Below are 9,745 nucleotides of genomic sequence, written 5' to 3'. Positions count from 1 at the left end.
CCGCGGGCGCCGCCGGCCCCGCCCCGCCGCCGGTGCCGCCGCTGTCCCCGCCGGGCCCGCTCAGCGGCCGCCACAATGTCGCCCTGGCCGTCGCCCCGCTCCTGCGACACCTTCGTGGCGCTGCCGCCCGCCGCGGCCGGGGGCCGCGTGGTGTTCGGGAAGAACTCGGACCGGCCGGCGGACGAGGTGCAGGAGGTCGTGCACTTCCCGGCCGCGACGCACCCGCCCGGCGCCGCGCTGGAGGTGAGGGCAGGACGAGTCCTGCGGGAGGTGGCGAAAACACTCCTCTCACCCCGCTACCTGCGTGCTTAGCCCGCGATTTGGCCGGTGACCCGCGGTGTGCTCTGACCCCTTGCAGTGCACCTACATCAGCATCGAGCAGGCGGAGCGGACCCACGCCGTGGTGCTGAGCCGCCCCGCCTGGCTCTGGGGCGCGGAGATGGGAGCCAACGAGCACGGCGTGTGCATCGGGAACGAAGCCGTGTGGGGCAGGGAAGAGGTCTGCGATAGCGAAGCTCTCCTCGGCATGGACCTCGTAAGGTTTGCACAGGCCTTTCTGGTGAATGGTATTTCGGATTTGCAATTTAACGTGGAAACATTTGGTTTGAGTTATATGGGGAAATATGTCCTTTCACTTTCAGAAAACACTTCTTCCACTATTCTAGCTATGGTTAAAAATAAGTACTTATTGGCACAGGCATTAAATCTCTGCCAGGAGCCCACAGGAGTTATCAAGCATTAGACCAGAATCTGTCAAGGAAATTAGCAAGCATTTTTCTCTCTGTAAAAGTTTATACTAAACTGAAACAATTCTTTTAAGAGCACAGGTAGACTTCAGGAACTAGTGTTTGGACCTTTTTCTAGGGTCTGTACTCATTTCCTATTTCCCTCATCTTACACACACATAATTTTAAGTTTCAGTCTTCGCTGCACCTCTCTGTGTAAATAACAACAGCTTCATGTGCCTACCCCACTGGGTGCCAGTGTAACTCTCATTAACCTACAGCAGTCAGTCAGCTCTTCTCGGTACTGTTTCCCCTCAGTCCAATACCCACACAGGACTTGCAGGCATTTTGTAGGAGCCTTCTCCCTGCTTTTCTGTATTTCCATTTGGGTTTTTCCCCACATCAAGCACTTTGAGGACCTACTTCAAATAAGCCCTTTAAGTGACTTGCTCATTTTTCTTACCAGATCATACAAGTGTCAGGTACATATAGAAATAGCATTCCAGGTCAATTTGAATACTCAAGCTGAATAGCTGTATGTGGAGTTTATAGTTCCAAAGATAACATCTACCTTTTTTTTTTTTAGGCTTGGACTTGAAAGAGCAGACACAGCTGAAAAGGCTCTTAATGTCATAGTTGATTTGCTGGAAAAATATGGGCAGGGAGGAAACTGTATGGAGAGCCACATGACATTTACATACCATAACAGTTTTCTGATAGCTGACAGAAAGGAAGCATGGGTGTTGGAGACATCAGGAAAATACTGGGCAGCAGAAAAAGTAGAAGGTATGGATGATGCTCTTTGTTTTAAATATTTCAAATGCAATGACAATTGGCAGTTCTCCACTTTTCATTTACCATTTCATTAAGGCATCAAACTAACTTCCAGCTACATACATGTGCCTCTGAACAGGAGTTGCTTCCTAGGGCATGAGTGTGGAGTGGTGAGCAGTTTGTCAGAGGAGCTCAGTGACAGGGCCTTTTCAGAGTCAGAGGTACCCACTTCTGCACTTGGAATACAGAGGACAGCATGAGAAAGACAGCAGTATGTATGGTCATAGGGATGGTGGCAATCAATGGCAATTTCATCTGGTGACAGGATTGCTGTACTGGGCTCTGAAGAAGTTGCTTCTTTCAGTGGACTTAAAAGGACAAGCTATGTCTTTGGAGGTTTAAGAGGAAGAATGTAAAGATGGGAATAATCAGGACAGAACCTGAAGTACAATGTTGGCAATAGGAGCAAATGAGTCAGAACTGAGTGGCAGTGGAATTTCAATCAGAATACATATAGCTAGGGAGAGAGGGCCAAAAATAAACCATGGGACTCAAAGATCTTGCAGGAAACTCTTCATTGCTAATTTGCTTTAGTAAAGTAATTGTAAACAAAATCCCAAGAAAAATCATTCTATGTATTGAAACAGTTCTTTCCTCAATTTACAAACAGGAGGTGTACGTAATATTTCCAACCAGCTCTCTATCACAACCAAGATTGACAGAGAACACCCAAAATTGAAGGAATATGCTAAAAGCAATGGCTGGTGGGATGGGGAAAAGGAATTTGATTTCGCTGCCACATATTCTTATGTCAATACTGCCAGAATGACCACAACCAGAGGCCGATATTGTGAAGGCTATAAACTTCTGAACAAACATAAAGGTATAATTTTTATATATATTCTTTTTTAAGATATGCAAAGTATTTAGTGAGCTATATTAATCATAAATGATTATATATCTTATGCAGGCAATTATTCATATGACTTGGTGAACCAGAACTTACTAGAATAACTTTTTGCCTAAAGGAGAAGTGCTGAACTTGAAATTTTCTATCCATTTTTGACAGTATGTTCATGAGGGAAAATTAAAACAAGGGTCAAATATCAAACATACACAGCAACAATTGTGAGAGATCACATTATGACCATATCACTAAATACTGTGTAAGACCTGTTCCGAAACATTTTGATAGGCTATGTATTATTACTCTACTTCTAAGGAAAAAAAACTAGAGGCTAAAACAGACTTCCAGTGGTTTGCAGCCACAAAGAACCTTATGAATAACTTCAGGCTGGTACCATTCATATAGGCCTCAGGCAGCAGCACAGCACTCAGATACATATCTTGCATTTATTTTTGACACTGGTTTTTAAGTCCCTGTAGTTTCACTGTAACTGCTACTCTAATCTTGTGTAGTCTAATAAAACTCACTAAGAGCAGAAGAAAATAATCTTCTGTACTCTAAGCAGGTGCTCCTAATCACTAAACTTACTCACTTATTTTTCAGACCCCCAGAGAAAGAAGCTATTACTTCTCTTCTAACTGCATCTGTATTCACTTGCTCATTTGAAGGAATTAATCTGAACCAAGATTACACTGCACCTCTTCGGTTTTTTCTTACTTATTTAGCTGAACTCTGCCAGACCAGGTTTAGCATTTAGTTAATGCATCAGAGTGAATTACCTTTTGCAATTTTGCTCTAGTGATCATGTAAATCCTGCATTCATTTTGGGAATTGCAGGTTCTGAATACTGAAAGCATTTTCATAATACCTGTATTTACCTGTATTTTAACAACGCTAAGATTCTATCTGCGTTTTCATTCTAAATCCCCATTTTCAGGCATTTACCTGAGCTATTTGAAAAATCCCACTAGGTGTTCAGGTTATCAGCCTCATATGGCTCACTTTGTTTAGATTTATTTTAAATAGGTGCTGTAACTAAAAGCTACTTGGTTTACAGCTTCAGTAAAATCACTGGTTTCTTCATCTACCCTTCCCCGCTTTTTCACTCGGTGGCATTACAGTTGTGGGTTTTTTTCAGGCTACCTACCATGTGAAGACCATTTTTAGATAAATATTATTTTTATTTCAAAAAATAGGGAATGTATTTCAGGCATACAAAATTATAATAAATTCTAATGGAAAATGTGCAGTACCTTCTTTCCTGCTGGACAGATTGCCAAGCTGCAGTTGACATACTGACCTTTGCTTCTTTTAATTTCCTTGTCTAGCTTGCTGATGTCTTTAATTCTCCGACTTTCCCGGGCAACTGTGGGAATACTTAAGAGTGTTTCCTTGCTGGAATGTAGTGCTGCATGCCTGTCTACAGGCAATTTGGATCATGCATGAAAAAACAGTATTGAAGACATCTGACTTACACGCAATCACTTTAAAAGGAAACAGCAAGGCAGTTTAAAAGAAGAATCTTTATGCAGTTAGAACTCACTGAGGGAAACATTAAAATATTAAAAATGTAGATGATACCTTCAAATAAAAAAAAAGTGAATGAACTGTTTTTGTACCAGAAGTATACGGATACACCAAATGTGAAAACTTCTGCAAGTGCTGCCTGTTAGAATATTGGATGGCTTGGTGATACCATGCCAGTATCTGAGCTTCAGTGTATGCTATACATGAACAGCAATATCATTTGAGCACTGGATGCAGAGGCCTATGTGGAAAGGGCTTTGTTTCACCTGAGAAGAAAGAGTTATTTTCACAGAGACACTTGACACTATACCTCCCACAGGGTGCTGATTAAGACTTCTTTACAAATGAATGTACTACTTTAGTTTCTGTTGATTCTGAATATAGAACATGTTATTCCAGTGCATCCTTTTGATTGTCAACTTGAAGCCCAAGTGCTTTTTAAGGTCAGAGGATGAAAATACATTAAAAAAAAAAAAAGCCACCAAAAAAACCAAACCAAAACCAAACCCAAAAAACAAGTGACAGTCTTGGTGTTTTGTTTTCAAAGTTTCACACAAAATCCACACACAGTGGTTATTATTTTTATATTTTCAAAGCAACACAGTGGTATTAACTGTTCAAATACCAAACAGTATTGTAATGACTTAACTTCCACACAGTGCTCAGAGTTCAGCATTTAATCCAAGCTACTAATTTTCATCTGAAAAGTTACTTTGTCAATGGCCATTTGCTAGTCATATGTAATTTACCTGTCTGGGAAATACTACTTGTTTTCATCCTCCCCCCTTTTTAAGTCATATTATAGTGCATTATCACTTTGGGGAAAGCAGTAACATTTATATGTGTATTAGCTATTAAGGTATGCCATTAAGATGATTTTTTTTTCCTGCCAACACAGACAAACTAAAACGGCCATTGCCTATTAAAGGAAAAAGCAGCCAGTTGTAGTGAACATGGCATTTAGTTGGTATTATAGGTAGCTCTGTGTCTAAATAATTGTATTGTATCTTAAATAGGATCTATCACTTCTGAAATAATGATGGAAATTCTTCGTGACAAAGAGAGTGGCATTAACATGGAAGGTGGATTTATGACAACTGGCAGCATGGTGTCTGTACTGCCTCAGCAGCCTAATCTGCCCTGTATTCACTACTTTACTGGAACTCCAGATCCAGCAAGGTGATATAGCAGCAAGTAAATAGGATAAAAAATTGCAAATATCTAAATGAAAAAGTGCTGCAGTTTGTCTAATTATATTTCTTTTTGCTTTGTTTTTCTTTCCCCCCTGAAAAAGCAGAATCAAATGTAGGAGGAACATAATGTATTATGTACCTTAATGCTCTGTACCAACCTACTTAGTGAAATACTGCTGTGACACTGACTTAAAAATCAGTTAGATTTTTTTTTTTAATACTTCCTTCTTGAAAGAAGGAAGTAGAAGAATGGGGGAAAATACTGACTCAACAATTTTAACAAAACTGGGTCAGTAAAGGATCTCTGTTCTATTTTCTCTTTCTAGGTCTGTATTCAAGCCTTTCATTTTTGTGCCCGATATTACTCAGTTATTAAAAACTACATCCCCTACATTTGGTCATGATGATCCAGTTAAGAAGCAACCGCGTTTCCAGAGTAAGCCAGATCGAAGACATGAGCTCTATAAAAAACATGAAAGTGCCGCTGTAGTTATGGAAACTAATGAGGTACGTTGATTAAATTAGATTTCAATGCAAGCAGGTGGTTTATATAAGCTCCTTGCTCACATTTTGTTAATGCAGTGCCATTTAATGCCCTTTGATGGATGGCAAAGAACAGTGTAGTGCCCCAGAAGCCCCTTGTGTTGGCATCTAGCAGGCACATTTCAAACTGCAGCCAGCACTGTAGTGTACTCCCAGGCTGAGGCCCAGGTAAGTATCTGCATGGCTCACCTTTAAAAAGCTGTCCACCACAGAGTCCTGCACCAGTCAGATAAGGGGGAAATGCTTGAGCAGCCACAAGGGAATAGACAACTCAAACTCTTCAGGTCTCCGGCAGAAAGGAGGGCTTGCCTTTCATCATTGCTTGGTGTGGACAGGAAAGGAAACAAAGATGACAAAGATAGCTGTACACAAAGGTGAAGCAGGAAAGGAGTTGCTTACTTTGAACAGCAGCATCTCTCCTATTTACAGATATGTGTTCTTAAAGATAAGTCAGTCATATGCTCACTTAAGTTTTGGTAACATAAATATCTGAAGCAGCTTTAATTTTATTTTCAATCCATCAGAAGGGTGTAGGGAGATGAAGTGAATGCTAGATGTTAGGAAAGGTATCTAAGAAAACCTGTCAGGGTGCTGACTTGTACCAATACAAGTGTGTACCCTAGAAATTCTTAAAAGATTAATATACGGACTGTAGAACAGAATTATGTTAGGGTGATCACTATGTACTCTATATCTTTTAGTGAAATAGATGTTTCTTTTTGCAGGGCAAAGGTAAAGAAATGCTTGAGGAGATACAGAAGCTGGAGAAACAGAAGATAAGTCAAATGGAATCAATCCTGCAAAATGGATGTCTTGATGTTAACCAAGTGGTTAAACTTTTTTCACAGTGTGTAGAAGAAGAACTCAAAATATATAGCTAAGAATATTATTTGAATGGGGTAAAATTCTGCATTACAATTAGGTTTTCAATGAAGAGGCTATATAGATTACATCTTATTTTCAGTATACCACTTAATATGGACAGTTTTAAAATTGCAGATTCAATATTTAGGACAAATATTAGGCTTTTGATTGTAGGAAGCAATGCTGAAAAGGCTCCTAAGAGCTGGGCAGTGGCTTTGTACATGGCACAAAGCTGTCAGCAGAGACTGATTTTGCCAACAAACAGATGCAATTAGAATGCAATAGCTTGACTAAATTGTGGAACAGCTCCATCTCTGGATGAAGAACACCAATTCAGCTTTGGAGAACTCAGTTCTAGTGTACACACATGTAGCTTTTATAGTCAAGAGAACTGTAGCAGAAGTCAGACTACCTGAATTAAAATGGCCATGCTGAAGACTTTGCAAAATGTAGAATCTGTGCTGAGTGCTGAATGAAAAGGAAAGTGATATGCAAGTCAAGTAAGATCGATAGTCAGTTGTTTGATGAAACCATTCTAAGACACATTTCTTATATGAACCTTCTACTCCGTCAATGTAAAATAGGCTAAGAGTTCAAGGTATATTAAAAACAAATCACAGTTATAAATTTTACCATGAGTGGTTGTGAAATCTGATTACATGGAATTCATCAATGCAAGCATCCTGTAAGTTACCATACAGTTTTCACTTCCCCTTCTATTTTCCCCACCCTGATACTGAAAAATAAACTTATTTACATAGAATATGATTATTGTCAAATTAATTCTCCAATGCACTTTATAATGCACTATCATGTGGGAGTTTTAAAATGTTTCTTGAATTGTTACTTTTTAAAATTGGGCAACCAGAAAGGAAGAGTTTGGGTACAAAAGTCTGTACATGTACTCAGCAGGACACTTAAAAGTACTTTTAATTTTTTTTTTTCACTTCATATTAAGCCTTTTAACCATAACTTCATTTGCCAAAATTAGTAGACTGTGGAGTTAATTTAATCAAGCTTTTTGCCTGGCCTGATGCTGTTTAAAAGTAATGATCAATATATGACACTTCTTTTATTATCTGTGGGAAGGGACAAACTGAACAAATGACAAAGAAGGAAGATTCTGACTTTACCACATGATGAAGCAGGATAAAAAGTATGACTGCAAGGAGAAAAACCAAACCACTCAAAAGCCAACACTTCTGCAAACCTTTAGAAGAAAACATGTAACATGAAATGGAGCATTAGAGCTGCAGCAGCAATATGTGAAATGATCCAGCATCCCCACAGACACAGCAGACCACAGAAAGAGCATTCTTTGATTATTTCTCTATATTTAGTCTAGAATAATCTCAGATGCTAAAGATGGGGCCATGAACATGCAGTTTTCTCATTTTGTAAACTGTTCTATCCCCCACTGGTAAAAAAAGTAAGTACATGCAAATGAATAGTCAGTGAAGTTTGCAGAATTAATATGAAAAGTAAGAACTGGGCAGAACTTATTCTTTTTGATGCTAAAATGAAAGTAGAAATTAATTTGGGATGCTGTGTTCAGATCCACAGTAAGAAACTAATGAGTCAGGAAAAGCTCTTGAACTTTCTAGTTCTAGTGTGCCATGTGGCAATAGCAAGCAGGACTGAGCAGCAAGTTAAACTGAAAGCAAGTTGGAGTTGACTGTGATCCTTTTGAACCTGTGTTTGTTGACAATAAAATTTCATAGAAGTGCAACAGTACATAGTGGATGTTTGTTAACTGGAAGATAGATTTAATAAAAATTTGCTGCATTTACTTGTTTTCCTTATGGACGTCCATATCTAACAACCATGTGTATCTTTGTCCTATTTTTGCTCATCAGCTGTTCCACACTAGCTCTTTCATAGCTTCAAAGCATCAGTAAATGTCAGGTAAAACTGTGCTGAAACCAAGGTATGAATCAAGTTTACAGGCAGCATAGCAAAACAAGTGAAACAATTTTATGCTACACTGCAAATACTGAAGTTACACAGGAAGGACAATAGTGAAGTCAGTGGAGTCTCTAACTGAACTTTTTGGCCACTTAATCACAGGGTGACAATTCAGTAGGTTAAGCATATCGGCCCAGTTGTAATTCAGGCAGGTACAGTCCAACTGTTCCTCTTGTTTATGTGTTGCTTTTTATATTAACTGGTCTACAGGATAGAAAGTAAAAACAATGTAATGAGTGGAGACAGTTCAAGTGATGGCCAAAAGAGTAAGGATATTTCAGTACCTTTTTATTTCGGGATTTCATCCTCCTGAAATAAATGCGGTGTAAAAATATTAAACAAAAAAAATCAGAATGTCCTCTAGAGGGCAATCTTTGCATGGATTTCACCTAGGAATGTATCACAGCTGATTTTAAAAGGTCTAGAGGTTATGAAGGAACATTATTTAAAAAAAAAAAAGTACTAAAATTTCTACTTAGAAAACTACAAGTGTTATATCCATCCCTGTCCATTATCACAATTATTTTGAGATTAGTCCTAGAAGAACGATCCAGTGTTTCACTGGATATTCCTCTGCACTTACTCGTTCAGCAGATGTTTTCATGGAACTTAACTTCCAAGTTAACTGAGAATTACCCCAAATTAACCCACCTTCAAAATAAAAAATCTCATTGCACCACTGGCCAGCAAAACCACCACAAATCCACATATCAGTAGATCAACTACTGACATAACATCAAATTGTCAACTACTCTAAAACTTCTCCTTGGTAGAAGTAACTACTTACCAGATAAAAAGTTTCTTAATTTTCTAAAGCTATTCAAGTCTATTCTTGGTTTCCAGAAGTACCCAGTGATTTAGAAACTCTAAGCAGAAATTTTGAGCAATTTCTTACTTACAGATACGTTGTGTTCAAATCTAGGAAATAGCAGAGCCGTTATAAAAAAAAGGAAGCAGGACTTTCACGATGAAAATGAAAAAGACAAGAGTGCAAGAACAATGATTATGAATAGGACTGTAAAACTGCCCTAAGATCAAATTCTTGAATATCTGAAGAATTTAAAAAAATTTAATTGCATTTGATAAGTAGATCATAATGTGGAACGTTCCTGGTACGGACGTATCTTTCTGTGGACGCCCATTAACGAGTTCTCTGTCTACTTAAAAAGTATGAAGGGTGGATTTAAGAAATACCAGAACTGAAACCCAAGAGCCACTTTAACAAATCTCTCAGAAAAATACATTTG

General features: G+C 38.8%; 1 protein-coding gene across 1 annotated transcript; it reads left to right on the top strand.

Moving 5' to 3' along the window:
- Positions 1-17: 17 nt before the first annotated feature.
- On the top strand, positions 18-7,163 carry SCRN3 (secernin 3). Its single transcript, XM_032693713.1, has 7 exons — positions 18-243; positions 359-540; positions 1,312-1,511; positions 2,170-2,382; positions 4,950-5,112; positions 5,453-5,633; positions 6,395-7,163. Exons 1-7 carry the CDS (start codon positions 76-78, stop codon positions 6,548-6,550), a joined length of 1,263 nt encoding a protein of 420 aa, XP_032549604.1. The 5' UTR covers positions 18-75; the 3' UTR covers positions 6,551-7,163.
- Positions 7,164-9,745: the final 2,582 nt, after the last annotated feature.

This window comes from Chiroxiphia lanceolata, chromosome 7 (genome assembly GCF_009829145.1).
Source record: "Chiroxiphia lanceolata isolate bChiLan1 chromosome 7, bChiLan1.pri, whole genome shotgun sequence".
NCBI lineage: Eukaryota > Metazoa > Chordata > Aves > Passeriformes > Pipridae > Chiroxiphia > Chiroxiphia lanceolata.
This window is presented reverse-complemented; position numbering and strand designations above follow the sequence as displayed.

What these genes read in the sequence shown, in the direction of transcription:
- SCRN3 (XM_032693713.1), top strand. Translation starts at nt 76, where the DNA reads ATGTCGCCCTGGCCGTCGCCCCGCTCCTGCGACACCTTCGTGGCGCTG. An exon ending in GGCAGCAGAAAAAGTAGAAG is followed by an intron (nt 1,512 to 2,169) that starts GTATGGATGATG and finishes ATTTACAAACAG; the next exon opens with GAGGTGTACGTAATATTTCC. An exon ending in GGAACTCCAGATCCAGCAAG is followed by an intron (nt 5,113 to 5,452) that starts GTGATATAGCAG and finishes TTCTCTTTCTAG; the next exon opens with GTCTGTATTCAAGCCTTTCA.